This window comes from Hyperoodon ampullatus (genome assembly GCF_949752795.1).
Source record: "Hyperoodon ampullatus genome assembly, chromosome: 2".
Classification (NCBI taxonomy): domain Eukaryota; kingdom Metazoa; phylum Chordata; class Mammalia; order Artiodactyla; family Ziphiidae; genus Hyperoodon; species Hyperoodon ampullatus.
In genome coordinates this window covers 19,554,079-19,580,976 of record NC_136915.1, presented here as the reverse complement: position 1 = coordinate 19,580,976, position 26,898 = coordinate 19,554,079, and the positions used below count along the sequence as shown (strand labels likewise).

The 26,898-nt window shown below is 41.8% G+C and overlaps 1 protein-coding gene across 2 annotated transcripts; it reads left to right on the top strand.

The window, feature by feature from the left end:
- Positions 1-3,371: 3,371 nt before the first annotated feature.
- FUCA1 (alpha-L-fucosidase 1) lies at positions 3,372-25,952 on the top strand (the record flags this gene model as incomplete). 2 transcript variants are annotated; one of them, XM_079698039.1, is made up of 8 exons in its annotated part: positions 3,372-3,781; positions 9,997-10,131; positions 17,311-17,448; positions 19,386-19,491; positions 22,626-22,826; positions 23,903-24,090; positions 25,395-25,494; positions 25,719-25,952. In XM_079698039.1, the coding sequence occupies 8 exons, from the start codon at positions 3,372-3,374 to the stop codon at positions 25,857-25,859; spliced, it is 1,419 nt and encodes a 472-aa protein (XP_079554165.1). In that variant the 3' UTR covers positions 25,860-25,952. The 2 variants fall into 2 exon arrangements, with proteins under 2 accessions (XP_079554165.1, XP_079554164.1); XM_079698038.1 differs by having other exon boundaries at positions 23,903-24,093.
- Between the last annotated feature and the right edge of the window lie 946 nt (positions 25,953-26,898).

The window sequence follows — 26,898 nt, the reverse complement described above, 5'->3', positions numbered from 1 at the left end:
GTACATGGCAGGAATTTATTCTTTTTTAATGACTGAGTAGTATTCCATTTCATATATATATATATATATATATGTATGTATGTATGTATATCACATCCTCTTTATCCATTCCTCCCTTGATGGGCACTTACGTTGCTTCCATATCTTGGCTGTTATAAGTAATGCTACTATGAACATTGGTATTCATGTATCTTTTCGAATTAGTGTTTTCATTTTCTTTGGATATATGCCCAGGAGTGGAATTGCTGTATCATATGGTAGCTCTATTTTTAGTTTTCTGAGGAACTTCCATACTGTTTTCCATAGTGGGTGCACCAATTTACATTCCCACCATCAGCGTACAAGGGTTCCTTTTTCTCCACATCCTTGCCAACATTTGTTGTTTGTGTTCTTTTTGATGATGGTCATCCTGACTGGTGTGAGGCAATATCTCATTGTGGTTTTGATTTGCATTTCTCTAATAATTAGCAATGTTGAGCATCTTTTCATGTGCCTGATGGCCATGTGTACGTCTTCTTTGGAAAAAATGTCTATTCAGGTCTTCTGACCTTTTTTTTTTTTTTTTTTTTTGCGGTACGCGGGCCTCTCACTGCCGTGGCCTCTCCCGTTGCGGAGCACAGGCTCCGGACGCGCAGGCTCAGCGGCCATGGCCCACGGGCCCAGCCGCTCCGCGGCACGTGGGATCCTCCCAGACCGGGGCACGAACCCGTGTCCCCTGCATCGGCAGGCGGACTCCCAACCACTGCGCCACCAGGGAAGCCCCTTCTGACCACTTTTAATCAGGTTGTTTTCCTTTTTTTATATTGAGTTGTGTGAGCTGTTTATATATTTTGGATATTAACCCCTCATCAGTCATATCATTTGTAAATATTTTCTCCCATTCAGTAGGTTTTCTTTTCATTTTGTTGATGGTTTCCTTTGCTGTGCAAAAGCTTTTAAGTTTAATTAGATCCCATTTATATTTGCTTCTATTTCCTTTGCCTTAGGAGACAAATTCCAAAAAATATTGCTACGATTTATGTCAGAGAGTGTTCTGCCTATGTTTTCATCTAGGAGCTTTATGGTTTCCCATCTTACATTTAAGTCTTTTCTCTTGGTGTCTTCTTTTAAGGACACCAATTATTGGATTAAGGCACACTGTAATCCAGTATGACCTCATCTTAATTTAACAAATTACATCTCCAAAACTCTACTTCCAAAGAAGGTAACATTCACAGGATTCAAGCAGACATGAAGTTTTGGGGGACACGCTTCAACCCAGTACAGCCCCCAAGGACAAATTTCAACCCTCTCTTACAGCACATATCATGGACTGTGTTAAGTGGGAGTCACTGGCTTGTCTTCCCCCACAAGATGAGCTCCATGTTTATCTCTCAGTTCCCAGTGTTATGTGAAGACCCAGCATAGAGTCTTAAAGGGGCTGATCAATATCTGTGGCACTGAACTGCTTCTGAAAAGCTTTAGATTACATTTTGGAAAATCGAATTTTATTTTAACCCAAATACCTATCTTTTTGTAAGGCAAAGAAATTGAATGATTTTTTAAAGGTGGATATGTGGCTCCTTAAATTTGGGGCATGACTTTCTTTATTCATTGGTGGGGTCCTATCTCATTTCAGCAAAGAAAATGCCCAAGTGCCTAGCATAAATTGATACTCAGTAAACATCTGTTTAATGAATAAAACTAGAGTTTTAAACTAGAGTTTAAAAATCATTGAATTAAATGCACTTCCACACTTTCTTCCTCTCTCCTTTCACAATCACACTCTATTTCTGCTTAGAGTTTATGGAGGGTGAGAGCAAGGGAGAAGGGGGACCTCAGGTATCACAGAGAACTGCTCTCATTGTTTAGATGAGGAAATGGGACCAGAGAGTGGACAAGGCTTGCCCAAGGAGACCCAACAAGGTGGTGTCCAATGCAAGAAACCTAGGTTTCCCAACTTCCAGTTTTTCCACCCTATTGCAATGCCTCTCACCTGCCCCTACAGATTTACATTTTGGTTATGAGGCTAAGGAGAAATGAAGGTCATGGTGTCTTATTTTATCTCCCCCAAGATGATTTCTGTAACATCAAAGACCATTACCCTGATCACTACAAGATGTGTACGAATGCTTTTTGTTGTTGTTGTTGTTTTGTTTGTTTGCTTGTGTTAGGTGTCTGGGCTTGCTGTTGTGGACAATATTACAACATAATCTTGTGGAGGAAGTAACGGAAAATAAAGAAAATGGCTGTTCATTCAGCAACAGCCACTGTGTTCCTTTATCACTCCTAGAATGAGGAAGTGCTTGCTTCTGTCGACACAGCCTTTGACAGGTTCTCTTGCACCTCCTGGGGTGCAAGAGAGAAGCAGCGTTTGAGAGACATAGATTCTGCATCTGGAGACCTGGGTTCTGGTCCCACCTCTGATCCAAACTAGTTGCATGATCTTGGGCAACTCCAATCCCCTCTCTGGGTCTCAGTTTCCTCTTCCATAAAATGGTAAGAGTAAAGAAGGGGATAGTGTCGAGGGTCTCCAAAGTTCCTTCCAACTCTTACCTGCAGCAGTTCTCACTGATATGTAGGTACCAGTTGTGCCACGGGGGAGTCATTAGACTTCTCACACCTGACGGCTTCACCGCCTGTTTGTGCAGGCACAGCCTCTACCAACTGTAGGGGAATTTGGTGACCTCCCTGCCAGACAAGGTTCCTGAAAAATTGAGGAACCTTGAGCCTGAGGCTCTCAATTTTCTCATGCAGTTACTCTAAAAATATTCCTTCGTGGTAGCCTGTGCATGGGTCTTGTTTTTCCAAGTAGATGTTAAGCTCTTTGAATTGCCTCAAAATTCCCAAAGCAAGTTCAAAAAATATTTATTAGACAGGCAAAATGGTCACACCTGTTCTTCCTCTTTCAGCGCCCACTTTCCTCCCACCTCTCCCCTTATAATGCTTCCTCCCATCGTCCTTCTGCCCCATCATTTCTGCCAGGGCTGTTACAATGCCCTTCCATCTGGTATTCCTGCTTCCTGACTTGTTCTTCCATACTACAGCTCAAAAAGTCCCCCATAGCTGCCAACGGCAAAATGGAGCAGTCCCAGTTCTCTGCACACACCGGGCCTTCCACACCCCCTCGATTTCACCCCGCAGTGAATTCTAAAGTTTTCAATCATCGGTCACACCGCCATCCTCCTTGCACCTTTCTCCCTTTGAGAGCCAGTGGTGGTAGGGACCGCCCACCAGGAGGGGAAGACGCTCGGTAGCCAAGCAGCCTGGGTTGACCCACCCCTTTTTCCTTCCGAGCCAATCATTAGTTAGGGTGGGCGGGGCCCCGCGCCCCGCACTTGCGCGTTCAGTGGCGGCGGTGGGGCTCCAAGACGGCTGTGCCAAATCCCGAGATGAAGTCGCGGGTGGTGGGCGCCGAGCTATTGCTGCTGCTGGTGCTCGGCACGGTCCGGGCTCTGCGCTGCACGCACCCTTCGCGCTGCACCGACCCTCCGCGTCGCTGCACCGACCCTCCGCGTCGCTACACCGCGGACTGGCCGAGTCTGGACTCCCGGCCGCTGCCGGCCTGGTTCGACGAGGCCAAATTCGGAGTGTTTGTGCACTGGGGCGTGTTTTCGGTGCCGGCCTGGGGCAGTGAGTGGTTCTGGTGGCACTGGAAGGGCGAAAAGCTGCCACAGTACGAGAGTTTCATGAATGAGAACTACCCACCCAATTTCACCTATGCCGACTTCGGGCCAAGATTCACTGCGCGCTTCTTCCACCCGGACAGCTGGGCCAACCTGTTCGAGGCCGCCGGGGCCAAGTGAGTGCCGCCGCGGGGGGCGGGCGGGGCCCCCCTTCCCCGGCTAGGGCTGACCCGAGCGCCGGGAGGGGGCTTAGGCAGGTGAAAACCGAGCGGGGGGAGGCTAGGCGACTTGCCGGGTCACACAGGTATCCGTCTGACTTCAGATACCGGGGGTACTCTGTTTTGCCTCCTGAAGGATGCAGAATTGAATATGGCACGCCTGATCCTAAGAAAGTGCGTCTGGTTGAGGATTAGAAGGAAATAAATGTTTCCGGTTGGTGGTGGACTGCAAAGCCCTCAGTGTCTGCACCTGAATATTGAGAGGACTGAGCTACGTGATACCTAATGTCCCTTCCGGGTCAACAAGGCAATCAGGATTCCAGGATTTTAAGCCGGTGGTATGGAGTCTTGTCCTAGTTCAGCTGCGAACTTGAACAAGGCATTTTACTTCCTTACCGCCTCCTTCCATGGTTGTAGACGGGGATTGTGTTCCTCCTTTCAGCTTTAATATGTCCTGGAGGGAAGGGAGTTCTGGTGTGCAGTGTATTTGGGCAACAATACAGATTCTCTTTCAGCTGCTCTTCTCAATGCCTTGCACATAGAGAGTGCTCAAGAAATGTCAGAATTGTTTTGAGAACTGTTGCAACTTGCTTGTGAATGGTTCAGAGAACTGAAAGTGCAGAGCATTGGGGCTGGGAAGAGAGAGGCAAGGACTCACAAGGTTGTTGAAGGCTGGGGCTAGTCCTGAAGGAATCATCCTTGAAGACAGGATGTTGCAGAGTAAGAATGAAGGCAGGTAGGTTTCCCGGCTCCTGGCTTAGGGCAGTCTTCCACCCTTACTTTGTCTCCTCACCCGTCTTCCAGGTTTTAGTTTCTTTTGGACTTCAAGTTCTCTTGTACTAAATAGAAATTACAACTGATATTTAGTGTTTGCAGTTAAGTGTATGGGAATATAAGCCTTGAATAAACAAAGGAGGAGTTCACTGTCTTCCAGAAGCCTTAGAAATCCATAATTTTCAAATGAAGAAGTTAAAATCTGGGAGATATCCTTTGTCCAGGACAAGATGCCCTTGCTATGGAGAAGATGACTGGCCCAGACAGAAGGGAACTAATGTCCTAGACTCCAAATGACTCTAAGGTGACTCTAAGGTGAAGGTTCTTTCCACCACACCAGGGGTCTGCAACCATGGCCAGAGGGCTTGGTCCTCTGCCTATTTTGGTAAGTTTCTTGAGATGAGAAGGATTTTTACATTTTAAGGGGTTGTTTTTAAAAAGTAGAAGAAGAGGGGCTTCCCTGGTGGCACAGTGGTTAAGAATCCTCCTGCCAATGCAGGGGACACGGGTTTGAGCCCTGGTCCGGGAAGATCCCACGTGCCACAGAGCAACTAAGCCTGTGTGCCACAACTACTGAGCCTATGCTCTAGAGCCTGCGAGCCACAACTACTGAGTCCGTGTGCTACAACTACTGAAGCCCGCGCGCCTAGAGCCCGTGCTCCGCAACAAGAGAAACCACCGCAATGAGAAGCCCACGCACCACAATGAAGAGTAGCCCCCGCTCACCGCAACTAGAGAAAGCCCGCATGCAGCAACGAAGACCCAACACAGCCAAAAATTTAAAAAAATAATAATAATAAAGTAGAAGAAGAATATGCCACAGAGAGGACTGTGATCCACAGAGCCTGAAATACTGTCTAGACCTTAAAGTTTGAGCTCTCCACATCGGCCAGTGATTAAATTGTCACATGTGAGCACCAGCTATTTTTCTGCCATAAAAGTAAATGAAATGGTGAGTGATTTGGTTGTTATTTCAACACTTGCCTTTTCTCCCCTTTTCTTTTGGCCTTTTGTCACTTCTGTGAATGAGAGACAATTCATATGGGCTTGGTAAAACAAACAGCTTACTTTTTTTATCATCTGCTATTTCCAGTAGAGATTTTTTTCTCCTTTAGGGCAAAGAGTTTTTTAAAAAAAACTAATCATCGATACACAGAAGGGTTGAAGAACTGGAAAGCCAAGGTGTACATATTTTCCCTTACCTATTCCTTCCTTCTTTCCAAGTCTCCTGGTTGTTTGGGAACTAAGGACTGTGGCTTCCCTGAGTTTGCTTTCATTCCTGGAGCAGTACCCAAGGGGTGTTGTGACTGAAGCAACTCCCTGGGTGTCACTAATATAGTCACTCATACAAGTACAGTTGACCCTTGAACAACATGGGTTTAAACTGCATGGATCCACTTATATGCGGATTTTTTCCAATAAATATACTGGAAAAATTTTTGGAGATTTGCAACAATTTGAAAAACTCACAGAAATATCGAAAATTAAGAAAAAGGTATGTCACAAATGTATAAAATATATAGACACTAGTCTATTTTATCATTTACTACCATAAAATATATACAAATCTATTGTAAAACGTTAAAATTTATCAAAACTTACACACACACTTTCAGACCATACGTGGTGCCACTCACAGAAATGTAAAGGAACATAAAGATGCAGTATTAAATCATAACTGCGTAAAATTAACTGTAGTACATACTGTGCTACTGTCATAATTTTGTAGCCACCTCCTGTTGGTGTCACGGTGAGCTCAAGTGTTGTGAGTATCCACTCAAAATGCCACGTGACACTCATCGTCTTCACATGAGCACTGATCCCTCCAGTAAATTGCCTATTGCAGTAAAAAGTGATCTCTCGTGTTCTCATGTATTTTTCATCTTGTTTAGTGCAATATCATAAACTTTGAATAATACCATGGGACCCACACAAAGCGCCCCTAGTGATGCCAGAAGTGATCCCAAAAAATAGAGAAAATTCAACATTACAAGAAAAAGTTGAAGTGCTTGATATGTATCATAGATTGAAGTCTGCAGCTGTGGTTACCCGCCATTCCAACATAAATGAATTAATGTTAAAAAACAACAACAACAACAAAAAACCCATGAAGCTGTCACTGCAACTATGCCAGGATGCCAGGAGGTGTGAAGAACCTTGCACTTCTTGCATAGTACCTTTTTATCTCATATTGAAAATGCAGCTTTGATGTGGGTGCAGGATTGCTATAAGAAAGGCATACCTAAAGACTCTAATATGATTCGAGAAAAAGCGAAGTCATTACATGACAACTTAAAGCAAAAGGAAGGTGAAGGCTCTAAAGGTGGAGAATTTAATGCCAGCAAAGGATGGTTTGATAATTTAAGAGGTTTGGCTTTTAAAATGTCACGGTAACAGGTGAAGCAATTTCTGCCGACCAAGAGGTGAGTTCCCAGATGCCACTGAGAAAATCATTGAGGAGAAAGGATATCTGCCTGAACAGGTTTTTGATACGGATGAAAGTGCCCTATCCTAGGGGGGTGGAAAATGCCATGAAGAACATTTATTAGTAAGGAGGAGAAGCAAGCACCAGGATTTAAGGCAGGAAGGACAGGCTAATTCTACTGTTTGGTGCAAATGCAATCGGCTTTATGATCAGGACTGTCCTTTTCTATAAAGCTGCTAACCCACGAGCCTTGAAGGGAAAAGATAAACACCAACTGCCAGTCTTTTGGTTGTGGAACAAGAAGGCCTGGACAACAAGAACACTTTTTCTGGATTAGTTCCATCATTGCTTTGTCCCTGAGGTCAGGAAGTACCTTGCCAGTAAGGGACTGCCTTTTAAAGTTCTTTTAATATTGGAATATGCCCCTGGCAACCTAGAACCCCAAGAGTTCAACACCAAAAGCATCAAAGTGGTCTACTAGCCCCCAGACACAACATCTCTAATTCAACCTCTAGATCTTTGGGTGTCATAAGGACCTTTAAGGCTCATTACACATGGTACTCTATGAAAAGGATTGTCAATGCTATGGAAGAGAACCCCAATATAGATAACATCATGAAAGTCTGGAAGGATTACAGTATTGAAGATACCATTGTTGTTATAGAAAAAGCTGTGAAAGCCGTCAAGCCCCAAACAATAAATTCCTGCTGGAGAAAACTGTCCAGATATTTTGCATGACTTCACAGGATCTATAACAGAGCCATCAAGGAAATCATGAAAGAGATGTGGATACAGCAAAAAAGATGGGGAAGGGGGAGGGCTTCCCTGGTGGCACAGTGGTTAAGAATCCACCTGCCAATGCAGGGGACACGGGATCGAGCCCTGGTCCGGGAAGATCCCACATGCCGTGGAGCAACTAAGGCCACACGCCACAACTACTGAGCCCGTGTGCTACAACTACTGAAGCCCGCTCACCTGGAGCCCGTGCTCTACAACAAGAGAAGCCACTGCAATGAGAAGCCTGCGCGCCGCAACGAAGAGTAGCACCCGCTCACCGCAACTAGAGAAACCCCGCGCGCAGCAACAAAGACCCAATGCAGCCAAAAAAAAAAAAAAAAAAAGATGCGGGGTGAAGGGTTTCAAGATGTGGATCTTGGAGAAATTCAGGAGCTAATAAACATCACACCTGAGGAATTAACAGAGGACAGCTTGATGGAGATGAGTGCTTCTGAACAAGTGCAGAGGAAGGAGATGTAGAAGAAGCAGTGCCAAAAGACAGATTGACATTAGACAATCTGGCAGAAGGATTCTGATGACTCAAGACAGCTTTTGACTTCTTTTACCACATGGACCCTTCTATGATATGAGCACTGAAACTAAAGCAAACAGTGTGGAATTCCCTGGTGGTCCCGTGGTTACCCCTCCAATGCAGGGAGCACAGGTTTGATCCCTGGTCTGAGAACTAAGATCCCACATGTCAAGCAGTGCAGCCAAAAAATAAAAACAAACAAACAAAAAAAGCAAATAGTGGAAGAAGGATTGGTATCATGTAGAAGTATTTTTAGAGAAATGTAAAAGCAGAAAAGGCAGACAGAAATTGCAATGTATTTCCATAATGTTACACTGCATTCCTGCCTCTCCTGCCTCCCCGTCCACCTCTTCTGCCTCTGCCACCCTGAGACCCATGAAGACCTTTATGATGATCCACTTCCACTTAATGAACAGTGAATAATCATTATGCCATACAGTTAATAAACGTATCTGCTGTGTGTGTGTGTAAGTGTCTTCATGTGAAAACCTAAGAACTGGATGGCAAGAACTGTATGAAACGTTTTTGTGCCATCATCATCGTCATCATTGCCTGAGTATTCATCACGTAGAACATCATATGCAAGATTGGTATGGAAGTGAACAGTCAATCCTTACATAAGGTAAGTGACACAATAAAAAATTACCAATGTATCAGTTTTCTTACTGTTTTAAAACTTTGCTTTCAAAGAATTACATTACCATACAGTATGCCCTCCCCTCTAGCCCCTCATAATGGGATAAACTGTGTATCAGCCTATCATCACAGGCAAGTGGTTTTTTTTTTAATGTAACAATGTTTCCAGTACTGTGTTATAAATAGGATTATAATACCATATGCCATAAAAATTTTATAATGATTCATTCATTAGTGTATCAGCTAGGCTACCATGAAGCAATCATATTGATTACACTAGGCTACTGTAAAGCAATCTTATTGCTGCTTCTTTATTATCAATGCACAAATCGTTATACCTGCAAATAAATATGAATTTCTTTTTCACATTAGCTTTTCACTATTTATATCTGGTTTTAGTAATAATTATAACATCTACAGTGTTTTGTATCATGTAAGACAGTATTGATGTAGGTACTGACAGGTGGTTCATCTTGTAAACAGATAATGTAAACTTATGGTATCAATAAATACAGTACTATAAATGTATTTTATGATTTTCTTAAAAACATTTTCTTTTCTCTAGCTTACATTATTGTATTAATACAGTACATAATACATATAACCTACAAAATGGGTGGGGTTTTTTGTTTGTTTGTTTTTGTCCACACTGCATGGCATGCAGGATCTTAGTTCCCCGACCAGGGATCGAACCTGTGCCCCCTGCATTGGAAGCGCAGAGTCTTAACCACTGGACTGCCAGGGAAGTCCCCCAGAATGGGCATTAATCAATCATTTATGTTATTGGTAAGGCTTCCAGTCAAGAGTAGGCTATTAGTAGTTAAGTTTTGGGGGAGTCAAGAGTTATACATGGATTTTCTTCTGCACAGGGGGTTGGCACCCCTCACCCCCACGTTGTTCAAGGGTCAACCATACATTTCCTGTAGTCAAGTTCTCCCAACCATTTTAAAAGCCTCAGGCATACCAGGTAAGTTTGTGCCAGTGGCCCACTGCCCACTTCCTTTGTTCATATGGTTTCAATGTCCACAGGTATGTAGTCCTGACAACAAAGCATCACGAAGGCTTCACAAACTGGCCAAGTCCTGTGTCTTGGAACTGGAACTCTAAGGATCTGGGGCCCCATCGTGATTTGGTTGGTGAGTTGGGAGCAGCCATCCGAAATAGGTGTGTGTCCACAGATGATTACTCCATCATCACTTTTGATCTAGCCATCCAATGTGCCGTGCCTTCTCTACTCGTGTGTTTTTTAAGTTTGCATTTAACCAATACCTTGAAGGGCTTCTGGCCTTGAATTAGCAGTGTTTGATGCTTGGCAGTTTTCATATGACCAAAGGTGACACCATCAGAGAAGTTCATAGCCCTGTCTGCTTAGGTGAAGGATACCCAGCATAGACCCCAATGCTTCATTTGCATTCTGCAAAGGATTTTTTCTGGAAAGCCTACCAACCCCAGGCCTTTTCCAGTATCTGATGGAGGCCAGGGTTGGGCCTCTCATCTTTGTGTCCTCCTTAGCTGTCAACACAGAGCTTTGCAGGCATTCAGGGAAGGTTTAGATGAATAGTAGATCAAGAGAGAACTGAAGAGGGCAGATAAAGCAGCAGAAAGTGAGATAAGGAGCCACCCTGTTGATTCTAATTAATGTTTTCTAATATTTGCCACTTAATAAAAAGTAGCTTCCCAAGATCAAAATCCTGGGAAGTGGAAGAGGTGGGATTTGAACCCAGGTATTTTGGTTTTGGATCCTATATTTCTGGGTATGTTTGCCTCTAAGTAGGAAAAGTGGTATTTGTGTCATGCCCAGTCTCAGCTCTGTTGTGATTTGGCAAACTTGATGTCCTATTTAAGGGGTACACCAGCTGCCTGTTTGTATAAGTAAAGTTTGACTGGAACACAGTGTGCCCATTCATTTATGCATTGTCTCTGGCTGCTTTCAAGCTACAATTGCAGAGTTGGGATAGAGATCACAAGGCCTGCAAAGCCTCAAATATTATCTGGTCCATTGAGAAAGCATTTGCTGACTTACGTCACCAGTTAAATATTCAGTTTCCCAATGCTATGCTCTGCTAATAGTCCTGCTGTAAGACTCTAAGATGTTGATTAGATCTGGACTCTAAGATCCTTGATTTTTACCTTCTTTATATTTATTTAGCCCCTGAATCACGTGATGAAATACTTAACTTCAATTGTTTCTGTCTTATCTGTGCCATTGCAATGTTACATTTACTTCTTACTTGTATTATAGCATTTCCAAAACACTCACTATTCTTTTTTTTTGCGGTACGCGGGCCTCTCACTGTTGTGGCCTCTCCCGTTGCGGAGCACAGGCTCCGGATGCGCAGGCTCAGCGGCCATGGCTCACGGGCCCAGCCGCTCCGCGGCATGTGGGGTCTTCCCAGACCGGGGCACAAACCTTTGTCCCCTGCATCGGCAGGCGGACTCTCAACCACTGCGCCACCAGGGAAACCCCCAAAACACTCACTATTCTTAACTCAAAACAAGCTTTATTTTGTATGAAAATAGGTCACTTTAACCATATTTCATTTGGGGAACGTTAAGAACTATTTTTTTTTTTAGAATTTAATTTTTTTATACGGCATGTTCTCATTAGTTATCCATTTTATACATATTAGTGTATATATGTCAATCCCAATCTCCCAATTCATCACACCACCCCCCTGCCACTTTCCCCCCTTGGTGTCCATACGTTTGTTCTCTACATCTGTGTCTCTATTTCTGCCCTGCAAACCGGTTCATCTGTACCATTTTTCTAGGTTCCACATATATGCATTAATATACGATATCTGTTTTCTCCTTCTGACATACTTCACTCTGTATGACAGTCTCTAGATCCATCCATGTCTCTGCAAATGACCCAATTTCGTTCCTTTTTATGGCTGAGTAATATTCCACTGTATATATGTACCACATCTTCTTTATCCATTAGTCTGTCAATGGGCATTTAGGTTGCTTCCATGACCTGGGTATTGTAGATAGTGCTGCAATGAACATTGGGGTGCATGTGTCTTTTTGAATTATGGTTTTCTCTGGGTATATGCCCAGTAGTGGATTGCTGGGTCATATGGTAATTCTATTTTTAGTTTTTTAAGGAACCTCCATACTGTTCTCCATAGTGGCTGTATCAATTTACATTCCCACCAAGAGTGCAAGAGGGTTCCCTTTTCTCCACACCCTCTCCAGCATTTGTTGTTTGTAGATTTTCTGGTGATGCCCATTCTAACTGGTGTGAGGTGATACCTCATTGTAGTTTTGATTTGCATTTCTCTAATAATTAGTGATGTTGAGCAGCTTTTCATGTGCTTCTTGGCCATCTGTATCTCTTCTTTGGAGAAATGTCTATGTAGGTCTTCTGCCCAGTTTTGGATTGGGTTGTTTGTTTTTTTAATATTGAGCTGCGTGAGCTGTTTATATATTTTGGAGATTAATCCTTTGTCCATTGATTCCTTTGCAAATATTTTCTCCCATTCTGAGGGTTGTCTTTTTGTCTTGTTTGTAGTTTCCTTTGCTTTGCAAAAGCTTTTAAGTTTCATTAGGTCCCATTTGTTTATTTTTGTTTTTATTTCCATTACTCTAGGAGGTGGATCAAAAAAGATCTTGCTGTGATATATGTCAAAGAGTGTTCTTCCTATGTTTTCCTCTAAGAGCTTTATAGTGTCCAGTCTTACATTTAGGTCTCTAATCCATTTTGAGTTCATTTTTGTGTATGGTGTTAGGGAGTGTTCTAATTTCATTCTTTTACATGTAGCTGTCCAGTTTTCCCAGCACCACTTATTGAAGAGACTGTCTTTTCTCCATTGTATATCCTTGCCTCCTTTGTCATAGATTAGTTGACCATAGATGCGTGGGTTTATCCCTGGGCTTTCTGTCCTGTTCCGTTGACCTATATTTCTGTTTTTTTGTGCCAGTACCATACTGTCTTGATTACTGTAGCTTTGTAGTATAGTCTGAAGTCAGGGAGTCTGATTCTTCCAGCTCCGTTTTTTTCCCTCAAGACTGCTTTTGCTATTCGGGGTCTTTTGTGTCTCCATACAAATTTTAAGATTTTTTGTCCTAGTTCTGTAAAAAATGCTATTGGTAATTTGATAGGGATTGCATTGAATCTGTAGATTGCTTTGGGTAGTATAGTCATTTTCACAATATTGATTCTTCCAATCCAAGAACATGGTATATCTCTCCATCTGTTGGTATCATCTTTAATTTCTTTCATCAGTGTCTTATAGTTTTCTGCATACAGGTCTTTTGTCTCCCTAGGTAGGTTTATTCCTAGGTATTTTATTCTTTTTGTTGCAGTGGTAAATGAGAGTGTTTCCTTAATTTCTCTTTCAAGTTTTTCATCATTAGTGATAGGAATGAAAGAGATTTCTGTGCATTAATTTTGTATCCTACAACTTTACCAAGTTCATTGATTAGCTCTAGTAGTTTTCTGGTGGCATCTTTAGGATTCTCTATGTATAGTATGTCATCTGCAAACACTGACAGTTTTACTTCTTTTCCAATTTGTATTCCTTTTACTTCTTTTTCTTCTCTGATTGTCATGGCTAGGACTTCCAAAACTATATTGAATAAGAGTGGCGAGAATGGGCATCCTTGTCTTGTTCCTGATCTTAGAGGAAATGCTTTCAGTTTTCACCACTGAGAATGACGTTTGCTGTTTGTTTGTCGTATATGGCCTTTCTTATGTTGAGGTAGGTTCCCTCTATTGCCCACATTCTGGAGAGTTTTTATCATAAATGGGTGTTGAATTTTGTCAAAAGCTTTTTCTGCATCTATTGAGATGATCATATGGTTTTTATTCTTCAGTTTGTTAATATGGTATATCACATTGATTGATTTGCGTATATTGAACAATGCTTGCATCCTTGGGATAAATCCCACTTGATCATGGTGTATGATCCTTTTAATGTGTTGTTGGATTCTGTTTGCTAGTATTTTTTTTTTTGCGGTACGCGGGCCTCTCACTGTTGTGGCCTCTCCCGTTGCGGAGCACAGGCTCCAGACGCGCAGGCTCAGCGGCCATGGCTCACGGGCCTAGCCTCTCTGCGGCATGTGGGATCTTCCTGGACCAAGGCACGAACCCGTGTCCCCTGCATCAGTAGGCGGACTCTCAACCACTGCGCCACCAGGGAAGCCCTGTTTGCTAGTATTTTGTTGAGGATTTTTGCATCTATATTCATCAGTGATATTGGTCTGTAATTTTCTTTTTTTGTAGTATCTTTGTCTGGTTTTGGTATCAGGGTGATGGTGGCCTCATAGAATGAGTTTGGGAGTGTTCCTTCCTCTGCAATTTTTTGGAACAGGTTAAGAAGGATGGGTGTTAGCTCTTCTCTAAGTGTTTGATAGAATTCACCTGTGAAGCCATCTGGTCCTGGACTTTTGTTTGTTGGAAGATTTTTAATCACAGTTTCAATTTCATTACTTGTGATTGGTCTGTTCGTATTTTCTATTTCTTCCTGGTTCAGTCTTGGAAGGTTATACCTTTCTAAGAATTTGTCCATTTCTTCCAGGTTGTCCATTTTATTGGCATAGAGTTGCTTGTAGTAGTCTCTTAGGATGCTTTGTATTTCTGCGGTGTCTGTTGTAACTTCTCCTTTTTCATTTCTAATTTTATTGATTTGAGTCCTCTCCCTCTTTTTCTTGATGAGTCTGGCTAATGGTTTATCAATCTTGTTTATCTTCTCAAAGAACCAGCTTTTAGTTTTATTGATCTTTGCTATTGTTTTCTTTGTTTCTATTTCGTTTATTTCTGCTCTGATCTTTATGATTTCTTTCCTTCTACTAACTCTGGGTTTTGTTTGTTCTTCTTTCACTCTAGTTCCTTTAGGTGTAAGTGTAGATTGTTTATTTGAGATTTTTCTTGTTTCTTGAGGTAGGCTTGTATTGCTATAAACTTCCCTCTTAGAACTGCTTTTGCTGCATACCTTAAGTTTTGGATCATCATGTTTTCGTTGTCATTTGTCTCTAGGTATTTTTTGATTCCTCTTTGATTTCTTCAGTAATCTCTTGGTTATTTCATAACCTATTGTTTAGCCTCCAGGTGTTTGTGTTTTTTACATGTTTTTCCCTGTAATTTATTTCTAATCTCATAGTGTTGTGGTCAGAAAAGATGCTTGATATGATTTCAATTTTCTTAAATTTACTGAGGCTTGATTTGTGACCCAAGATGTGATCTATCCTGGAGAATGTTCCGTGCGCACTTGAGAAGAAAGTGTAATATGCTGTTTTTGGATGGAATGTCCTATAAATATCAATTAAATCTATCTGGTCTATTGTGTCATTTAAAGCTTGTGTTTCCTTATTAATTTTCTGTTTGGATGATCTGTCCATTGATGTAAGTGAGGTGTTAAAGTCCCCCACTATTATTGTGTTACTGTCGATTTCCTCTTTTATAGCTGTTAGCAGTTGCCTTATGTACTGAGGTGCTCCTATGTTGGGTGCATATATAGTTATAATTTTTATATCTTCTTCTTGGATTGATCCCTTGATCATTATGTAGTGTCCTTCCTTGTCTCTTGTAACATTCTTAAAGTCTATTTTATCTGATATGAATATTGCTAGTCCAGCTTTCTTTTGATTTCCATTTGCATGGAATATCTTTTTCCATCCCCTCACTTTCAGTCTCTATGTGTCCCTAGGTCTGAAGTGGGTCTCTTGTAGACAGCATATATATGGGTCTTGTTTTTGTATCCATTCAGCAAGCCTGTGTCTTTTGGTTGGAGCACTTAATCCATTCACGTTTAAGGTAATTATCGATATGTATGTTCCTATGACCATTTTCTTAATTGTTTTGGGGGCTTTTTTTAGGTCCTTTTCTTCTCTTGTGTTTCCCACTTAGAGAAGTTCCTTTAGCATTTGTTGTAGAGCTGGTTTGGTGGTGCTGAATTCTCTCAGCTTTTGCTTGTCTGTAAAGCTTTTGATTTCTCCAGAGAATCTGAATGAGATCCTTGCTGGGTAGAGTAATCTTGGTTGTAGATTCTTCCCTTTCATCACTTTAACTATATCATGCCACTCCCTTCTGGCTTGTAGAGTTTCTACTGAGAAATCAGCTGTTAACCTTATAGGAGTTCCCTTGTATGCTATTTGTCATTTTTCCCTTGTTGCTTTCAATAATTTTTCTTTGTCTTTAATTTTTGTCAGTTTGATTACCGTGTGTCTCCACGTGTTTCTCCTTGGGTTTATCCTGCCTGGGACTCTCTGTGCTTCCTGTACTTGGGTGGCTATTTACTTTCCCATGTTAGGGAAGTTTTCCACCATAATCTCTTGAAATATTTTCTCAGGTCCTTTCTCTCTCTCTTCTCCTTCTGGGACCCCTATATATAATGTGAATGTTGTTGTGTTTAATGTTGTCCCAGAGGTCTCTTAGGCTGTCTTCATTTGTTTTCATCCTCTCTTCTTTATTCTGTTCCACGGCATTGAATTCCACCATTCTGTCTTCCAGGTCACTTATCCATTCTTCTGCCTCAGTTATTCTGCTGTTGATTCCTTCTAGTGTATTTTTCATTTTGGTTATTGTATTGTTCATCTCTGTTTGTTTGTTCTTTAATTCTTCTAGGTGTTTATTCTTTAATTCTTCTAGGTCTTTGTTAAACATTTCTTGCATCTTCTCGATCTTTGCCTCCATTCTTTTTCCGAGGTCCTGGATCATCTTCACTGTCATCTTTCTGAATTCTTTTTCTGGAAGGTTTCCTATCTCCACTTCATTTAGTTGTTTTTCTGGGGTTTTATCTTGTTCCTTCATCTGGTACATAGCCCCCTGCCTTTTCATCTTGTCTGTCTTTCTGTGAATGTGGTTTTTGTTCCACAGGCTGCAGGATTGTACTACTTCTTGCTTCTGCTCACGTTAAGAACTATTAATAAATCTTATATGAAACAATAAACCTATATGAATTAATTCAGCTACACAGAAAATGTTACTAATGATTATTTGAGTGATAAGATTTTAGATATTTTATTCTTTATACTTGTCTCTATTTTCTAGTATCTCTTCCATATGTATTCTTACGATTGACAGAAAACATTTTTTAATAGGACTACATGTTATTGAGGTAATTGACTTAAAAGACAAAAGATGGTTTAAATGACATTTGGTGTTAAGATATTTACATATAAAAATAATTTGTTATGTGTATTATCAAAAACATAGTAAGCCCAATCATTTTGCTTAAGTGAATGATGAGATAATTTAAGGAAATGGTTGTGGATCCTGCCCCTCTGCATGCCCTATGGGTAAGTTTCACTGAGATGTTAAAATGCTGCAACTGATTTTTCTTAAAATAAATTATTTTTCCTTTGCTTAATGACAGTTGCTGTCCTGTTTTTCTGTTTAAGGAACATACGCTATGGACTCTATCACTCACTCTTAGAATGGTTCCATCCTCTCTACCTACGTGATAAGAAAAATGGCTTCAAAACACAGCATTTTGTCCATGCAAAAACAATGCCAGAGCTATATGACCTTGTTAGCAGGTACAAAACAGAAATTTTTTTGGCCTTATGACCTTCAGCAATGACACCTGAGCTTCTTATAGGATACTGTTAAGTTGAGGGGAAGGGGAAAAGGGGTAGGACATCAAAATAGTAAAAGTAGTGGTTGTGTTAAGACAAAATATATTTTTTCTTCCTACTTTTCAGAACTTTCATAATATGGTCATATTGCCTCAATAAATTGAAACAAACAAAACTGAGGGTGGTAGTAAGTCAAAACTTCAGTTCCCTCCTTACATGCTATTTTCTTTGTCAGGACCTTAAAGAAGGGCAACATGGTCTAACATACCCTGAAGAGGATTTGGCACCTGGCAGATTTGTATTTGAATCCTGGCTCTAGTTACTTACAGGTCTTAAACAGGTCACCCTTCTGAGCCTCAGATTCTTACTCTGTGAAGTGGGGATAATAATGCATTCTGTATAGGGCTCAGCATAGTATGTGGAAAGTATTTGTCACTATGCCCGGCACAGAACAATGGTGTTGTTATTACCATTATTCTTAAAATGATGACTTTCACTTTGGCATTTGTCCCTAGTCTTCACCACATTTTATTCTGAGTTTGCCCTTCTTGCTTCTGGGGGCTCCTAGAGGATGGTGGACCTTTAAAGATTAAGAGGCAGCCATCTCTGCCTGGACTCTCATTGTAGACCAGAAGACAAAAAAAAACTCCTTGCATCCAGATGACTTCTCTAAGGAAATAGTACAGTTGTAAGAGATCAGCATAGGCTTTAAGTCAGAAATCTAGTTCTTTTTTCTTACTGACTGTATAGCCTTGAACAAACTACTTCATCTTTCTAGAACTCAGTTTCTTTATCTGTTTATACATCACAGGGTTGTCGAGAGAATGAATGAAGTAATGAGTATAAAGTGCCTAGTACAGTTTCTCATACACAGTGGAACACAGACCAACAGTGCTTCTCTCACCTCTCAGGCAGTCAGTCATTTTCCTGGAATCAACCTGCTGTCCTAAGTAGTTACGGAGTACAGCACAAGATTAGGCATCGGGCAGATTTGCATGTGGGTTCCAGCTCCTGTTACTTAACCAGCTTTGTCACCTAAAACAAAGTACCCTACTGAGCATTAGGTTCTTGCTTTCTAAAGTGGGAATAATAAAGCTTACCTTATAGTTATAAATACACACACACACTCACACCTCATAGGGCTCAGAGTAATAATATGTGAAAGATGCAACTGTGGCTCAAGTGAATTCAATAGATTTTTGTAGTCAAAGTTTTGGGTAGTTGTCCCCAAAAATGCATTTGGCATAACAGTTCAAGCTCTTAATACATCTTAGAAGCAGAAACATTAATCCTATAGTTCTGGAGCACCACTCTTTTCATTGGAATTAGTTGTCGGAAGGAAACCAAATTGTATACACACTGATTACAACTCTACTTTTTTTTTTTTTTTTTTTTTTTTTTGCGGTACGCTGGCCCCTCACTGTTGTGGCCTCTCCTGTTGTGGAGCACAGGCTCCGGACGTGCAGGCTCAGCGGCCATGGCTCACGGGCCTAGCCGCTCCGCGGCATGTGGGATCTTCCCGGATCGGGGCACAAACCCGCGTCCCCTGCATCGGCAGGCGGACTCTCAACCACTGCGCCACCAGGGAAGCCCACAACTCTACTTTTTAAGTTAAGACATTAAAAAGAAAAAGATTAGGAAGAAATACACCAAAGTGTTTAAGTGTTTAAGTGCTGTGTATTAAACAGTGCTTGTGTTAGCTAGGGGGTTTGTGTGTGTGTCTGTGTTGTCATTTTTGTCTCTCTAGTTTTCCACCTTCTCTGCACTGCGGTAGTTTTTTGGTATTTTCCAAATAGGAGAAAATTAATTTTTAAATATTTGTTGCAAAGATAGATCCGTAAGACTTTACTATGAATGGATTCAGATAATAAACATTGTTCTCATTGCTCATCTCTCAGGTACAAACCTGACTTGATTTGGTCTGATGGAGAGTGGGAAAGTCCTGATACTTATTGGAACTCTACAAATTTTCTTGCTTGGCTCTACAATGATAGCCCAGTTAAGGTACATGATTATATGACTTATCTCTTATTTTTCTGTTATGATAAAAGAAAATGTGAGGAACCAAGATCCGGAGTAATAACAATAATGACAACAGCAACAATAATAAATAGTAATATCAATGTGGGTGTGGTAGGGATCAGGGAACTTAGTGGATGTTAAAGGTTTCTCCGTTAATTCTTTTTTGGCCCCTTACTTGGAGTATAATCTTTCTTCTTCTCCTTTAATTCTTGATTTTTACAAGATAGTTTTAAATCTTCTTAAATTTAAGTAGGCTAGAAATAGTATGTAGAAGTCCCAGACCACCATAGAGAAAATAAACTATTAAGTAAACAGACATTATAAATGAGAAAACCACCCCCAAAATTAATATATAAAACATGTAAAATTAAATGATAAGAACAAAATGTGAATATCTATGACTTCACCTACTCTATGTTGATTATGTAGTTTAACTCTTAAGGGGAAATTTCATTTCCCTTATATTCCAAATTCTTTTCTTTTAATTAATTATCTTATTTTATTTTTTTGGCTGTGTTGGGTCTTCGTGGCTGCGCGCCAGCTTTCTTTAATTGAGGCAAGCAGGGGCTACTCTTTGTTGCGGTGCACAGGCTTCTCATTGCAGTGGCTTCTCTTGTTGCAGAGCGCAGGCTCTAGGCGCGTGGGCTTCAGTAGTTGTGGCTCACGGGCTCAGTAGCTGTGGCTCACGGGCTTAGTTGCTGTGGATGGCATGTGGAATTTTCCCAGACCAGGGCTCGAACCTGTGTCCCCTGCATTGGCAGCCGGACTCTTAACCACTGTGCCACCAGGGAAGTCCCTCCAACTTCCTGAGGGAACTTTGCCTACCTTGTCCTCTCCCCCATAATCAACACTATTACGCTGCACGATAGCTACCCATTTAAAGTTTGTATTTCAATACACTTACAAAGCAGCAGACATCTTAATCTTCACTATAGAAAATTTCAAAAATTTTACATATTCTAGATTTGTTGTGGATTTTAAAGAAAAATCTAAGTGTAAGACCAGTTTGAACTGAGCTTTCTTGGTAGATTCATAAGCCTCTAAGGATCTCATTGGGTAAATATTACTAAATTCGGAAAATGGAGAGAAAGAAAAAAGGAAAGATCCTCTGTGACAAATTGAAGCAAATTCAGATTGGTTTTCTGGGACTTGCGAGATGTGTGGGGACCTCTAGTGGCGCAGTATTGTGGTTCTTCCCCGATGGTCCTCAGGCTGGGGTGGCTCCGTTGTGGATCCTTGGGTGGGACACCACAGACCCTATTCTACCCACTCTTGTTCTGTATGCTTTCTCACACATTGGGAAAGAGGGTTGTTTTGGAGATATACTCATGTTAGGAAAGTACTTTTAGGAGAAATAGTCCCTTCTCCTTATTCTCCATTCTCTCTAGTTCCCACGTGGCTCACTCCTGAGCTCTCCGCAGGTCTTCCCTGGGAGGTCACCTTCCCTGTCACCCTATCTAAAATTGCAGCATGCCCCTGTCACACTGTATGTCTTTCTTTGCTTTATCTTTCTCTTACCACTAAGATATTGATATTGGCCTAACTTATTTCAGATATCATTTACCTCATTACTATCTGTCTCCCTCACTGAAGTGTCAGCTTTGTGAGGGCAAGCGTTTGGGTCTGTTCACTGCTATGTCCCCAACCCCACAAACAGTACTTGGCCCAGTTAGGTGCATAGTAAATATTGGTGCAATGTAAACTAAATCTGGCTCCTGGCAATTTATATTCTTTCCTGGAAGAAGCAAGAAACACTCCTGGATTGGTGATCCCTGTTTATGTTCATCCCTAACTCTGCTGTGATGTCACATTATAATTTTTCACATATCTATCTCCTTAGCTAGTCTCTGCTGGATTTATGAGGGCAAGAACTGTGTTTTATTTACCCTAAATAACCCAGTACGAGCCTCATAGTAGTATTTTTTTAAACATTTATTTATTTATTTGGCTGCGTCAGGTCTTAGTTGCAGTGCACGGGCTCAGTAGTTGCAGCACACAGGCTCTCTAGTTGTGGCACGTGAGCTCTAGGGCACACGGGCTTAGCTGACCCACAGCATGTGAGATCTTAGTTCCCCGACCAGGGATCGAACCTGCATCCTTTGCATTGGAAGGTGGCTTGTTAACCACTGGATGGCCAGGGAAGTCCCTTATAGTAGTAGTAAACATTTACATGAAGTTATTCCATGTAAGGATTTCTCAAAGTTCAGCAAAACCTTGAGGGAAGGAAAAGAATGTTTGATTTTTTCTTATCTAAGTAAAGAAAGTCAAGGTTGTATAGTGGAAAGCATCCTGGGCTGGGTTCAAATACCTGATTCACAGGCCCAGCTTTCTGAAACTGTGCCTGGGGATGTGACCTCGGGCAAGTCTCCTCTTCTCTATTTCTCCTCTGATAGAATAAGTGGTTTACTAGATTATTTAAACAGGCCATTCCAGCTCTGGCATTACACATTGCTAGGCCAGGGTTTCTCAGCCTCGGTACTATTGACATTCGGGGCTGGATATTTCTTTGTTGTGAGGGGACTATCCTGTATGTTTTAAGATCTTTAGAAGCATCCCTGGTCTCCACCCACTAGGTGGCAGTAGCACCACCCCCAGTTGTGACAACCAAAAAAACTGTCTGTAGATTTTGCTAAAAGTCTTGTCCAGGGCAAAATGGCCCCCAGTTAAGAAACACTGCTCTTGGGCTTCCCTGGTGGCGCAGTGGTTAAGAATCTGCCTGCCAATGCAGGGGACACGGTTCGATCCCTGGCCCGGGAAGATCTCACATGCCGCGGAGCAACTAAGCCCGTGCGCCACAACTACTGAGCCTGTGCTCTAGAGCCCGTGAGCCACAACTACTGAGCCTGCGTGCCACAGCTACTGAATCCCGCACACCTAGAGCCTGCGCACCACAGCAAAGAGTAGCCCCCGCTCTCCTCAACTAGAGAAAGCCCCGTGCACAGCAATGAAGATACAACACAGCCAAAAATAAAATAAAATTAAAAAAAAAAAGAAACACTGCTCTCGACTAAGTCTGCTTCTTGCTTCCAAGTAGGCACCTAATATATCAAACTGTGTTACGTAAGGAAGCTAAGTGATTTTACCCCCGATGACCCCGGTACTCCTTCCTCCTTTAGGATGTTGTCGTAGTAAATGACCGATGGGGTCAGAACTGTTCCTGTCACCATGGAGGATACTACAACTGTCAAGATAAATTCAAGCCAGAGACCTTGCCAGATCACAAGTGGGAGATGTGCACCTCAATAGACAAGCTGTCCTGGGGCTATCGTCGCAACATGGCAATGGCTGACATCGCAAGTGAATCTCGAATCATTTCGGTAAGAGCACCTGTGAGGTAGTGATTTGTTAACTACCTTCTGACTAAGAGTGGTAGAAGCACTGTGGATGGAAGTGCAGGCTGATAGATCCCTTTAGGGTTCTTGAACACACTCATAAAACCTGTCCTAAGGAACTAGGTATAATTAAGAAGAGTTCTGTACAGAGATGTTCTTCCCAGGATTATTTTCAGTTTGACATTTGGGTTGTTTCAATTTCTTGCAACCAGAAAGGAATAATTACGTAGATTTAGGGATTTTCCTTAACCATTAAAATGTTTCTGAATGTAATATGGATTAATGCTTAGAGGGTTGGTGTAGTATCACAACTATATAGAATTAACTGCCTGCATAGGAAAAACACCAAAAGGAAACATCAAAAGTTAATGGTGTGGTGTCTTTGGGGTACTGTAACAAAACCTCCTTTTTAAAATATTCTGTATGTAGCCTTAATTTTTCTGGGCTGCCTTGAAGTGCTACCGTTTGAGGTCACACTAAACACACACGCATCCCACTCCAAAAATCTCAAAGAATATATCTCTTTACAGCATGTTTTCCTGAAGGGGCAACATACACATTTATATAGCCCACCACATACAAAATGTCCTGAAATTCATCAGATCTTTTCTACCTCCCCAGAGTCTCCACAGCACCTGCTCTAAATCTCTCCTCTCTGATCCCTGTTTTCTCTCTGGATGGCTCCATGGGATTCCTTCATGGCCAAGTGCTTTGTTTTCAGTTCCCCTGCTCACACTCTGTGCTTCTGACACACGACCCTTCCCACTGCATGTGGCACCACAGCAGGTGCCGGTTCATGGGGAAGTGCCCGTGATTACTCCCTGGAATTCGAGTTAATATATTTCTCCACCTTGTAGCAGGATTTAAAAATTTTCTCATATAAGCCTATCCTGCTTTTATTATGACAAAAATAAATAGTATTTTCCAAAGGGTAAAGGATATTCACAAAAGAGAGGGAGAATGTAGCCTAGATTCTTTTTCTTCCCTTCATCTGTGTGCTGTAAGCATTTCTCCAGTCTTGGCATTCAGAGCTGGGATTTCCTTGTTTCTGTTCTCTCCAGGAACTGATTCAGACAGTAAGTTTGGGAGGCAACTATCTTCTCAACATTGGACCAACTAAAGATGGACTGATTGTTCCCATCTTCCAAGAAAGGCTTCTTGCTGTTGGGAAGTGGCTGAGCATCAATGGGGAGGCTATCTATGCCTCCAAACCATGGAGGGTACAATCTGAAAAAAACACGACCTCCATGTGGTGAGTCTAGTCTTCTTTTACGTGCAGGAATGGGATGTGGCCCATCCTGAGCTGGCATCTCCTTGGGTCCACAATGGTACAAGCCAGGCTGGGAGTCACCTTGAAGAAATGCAAAAGCGGTCCTTTTGCTATTAAATTTGTGCCCAGGTTTATGTTTTAGGCCCCAGGGTATCTTTGACTAGTAAGGGAGGCTGAAGTCTTGGTGAAAAAAGAAAGAGCTACGAAGTATCAGTTAATTTGTTTGACAATGTTACCCCACCTCCTAAAAATACTAATAGCTGATACTTGTACAACATCCACAATATGCAGGCTTCATTCTAAATTCTTTCCCCTAATTTAATCCCCTCAACAATCCCACCAAGTTGATACTATCATTATCAGGTTACAAGTGAGAAAGCAGACTCAGGGCAGGAATATCACTTGCCTAGAACTACAGAGCTACTAAATGGAGAAGTCATGACTCCTACTTGGATTGTGGGTCTAGTTTTTTGATCTTGCGCTTCAGTTTTTTTCAACTGCAAAATGGGGTGATGATACGTAACTTCCTAGAGTGTTTGTGAGGGTTAAATGAGATAACATATGTAAAGTATCAGCAGAGTGCCAGGCACAAACTAACTGCTCAGTGAAAGACCTCTGTAAGTGTTATACCAGAGAGTAGGGGTCTTTGGATCAGGGGAAACACGTTCATCCTTCTGTTTTGGATGAGTTTCTATTTAGTGATTTTCACCCTCTTCTCTAAGCATGGTGAAATCTCAGAACAACAAACTTGTCTTGGGAATTCCCTGGTGGTCCAGTGGTTAGGACTCTGCGCTTTCACTGCCCTGGGCCAGGGTTCGATCCCTGGTCGGGGAACTAAGATCCCGCAAGCTGTGTTGGGTGGCCAAAAATTAGAAAATAAAAAAAAAATTTTTAATTAAAAACAAAAACCCAAATTTGTCTTCATTGCACACCTTGCCTTTGTTATATCCTTGACTGTTTTCATATGGATTTGGAGTCAAAGAATGACTTGAATAATGAGGCAAATGGCTTCAGTGTGAGATAACTAGTATGAGAGTTAAACATTTTTTAAAGAAAACTTAGAACCCCGTAGAGAAAGAAAATGGAAGATATCACCAGAAAGAATCTTCCAGGGCTGCTTTCTTCCCACAGACCTTAATTGGTATCGAGTTATTAGTGCTTCCTCATAGCAGTAACAGACTGAAGGTCTTTGAATTGGTAGATAATTGAAAGGGGAACGTATAAGGTCATGTGGCAGGGTAATAAGCCAGGTATCTTTGACAATGATGTTTCTTTTTTCCCAGGTATACCTCAAAAGGATCAGCTATTTATGCCATTTTCCTGCACTGGCCAGAAGATGGAATCTTAAGCCTTAAATCCCCCATAACTACTTCGACCACAGAGGTAAAGAGCCTCAGTCAGTCTTGTCAGAGACGTAACTTTTTGTAAAGGAATTGGCAAGCCTTCTCTAATTCTTCCTTCCTTCCCCAGGTTTCTCCCATATTTATTCCCCTTTTGGACTGTCTTCCCTGCCATGGCCCAGCATAGTTGTTTCCCACCATGTTCAGGCCACATTCTGTGCTCATCAGTGCATTAATGTTTTTTCCATTCCCTTTTGCTTTCTGCAGGTAACAATGCTGGGAATCGAAAAGCATCTGAAGTGGTCCCCAAATCCAGGTAAAGGTCTCCTTGTGTACCTGCCCCAGTTACCACCCTCTGCTCTTCCGACTGAGTTTGCTTGGACTGTAAAGCTGACAGGAGTGGAGTGATCATTGGAGTTCAACAAGAAAGAGACACTGCCTACACTTTGATTTTCCTCTTATAGTACCATCACTGTAATAAACTACCGCTGTCTACTCACACATCTCTTTTCCAACGCATTTTAATAAAAGGAAGGGATTACGTTATGCTGATGTCTCACAGGATCAAAGATCTGAGATCAATTGCTAGCATCTCTCTCTCTGATCAGCAGAAGGGATTGAACAGTTAAGCTCATCCTAACTTTGGGAATTATCTACAATGGAAACTTCACTCCATTCTGTGTTTCATAACCTGCTTGTTTACTCAGATGACTTCAGATCAAGAATAAGCCAAGTCATCCCGTTGCATATGGGAGGAGCTGAAAAGGATTTGGCAAAATCCACCACATGCTATTTATTTAGCATCAAATGTGACCAAGTACCCCCACCTACCCCCAGGAGCAGGAGATCCTGGAGGGGAAGGAAGATGCTTCCTAGGCTGCTAATAGTCAGCTTTTTAGAAGTTTCCAAAGCAAACTAAGAGCTGTGAAATTCAGTCTATTTACAGTCATACTATGAAGAAAATGAATGTGATTCTGCCCTGCTTTCTTTTTTTAAAAAATTTATTTATTTAATTTACTTTTGGCTGCGTTGGGTCTTTGTTGCAGCGCACAGGGTTTCTCTAGCTGCGGTGAGCGGGGGCTACTCTTCGTTGTGGTGTGCGGGCTTCTCCTTGCAGTGGCCTCTCTTGTTGCAGAGCACAGGCTCTAGGCGCACGGGCTTCAGTAATTGTGGCATGTGGACTCAGCAGTTGTGGCTCACGGGCTCTAGAGCACAGGCTCAGTAGCTGCGGCGCACCAGCCCAGTCAGTCCGTGGCATGTGGGATCTTCCCGGACCAGGACTCGAACCGGTGTCCCCTGCATTAGCAGGTGGACTCTTAAGTGCTGCACCACCAGGGAAGCCCTGCCCTGCTTTCTTTAATACAATCAAATAAATAAATTTGTACATCAAATTATTTTCTACCAAAAAGCATGTTGTAGCTTTCTTCTTCCAGTTTCTATATGGATT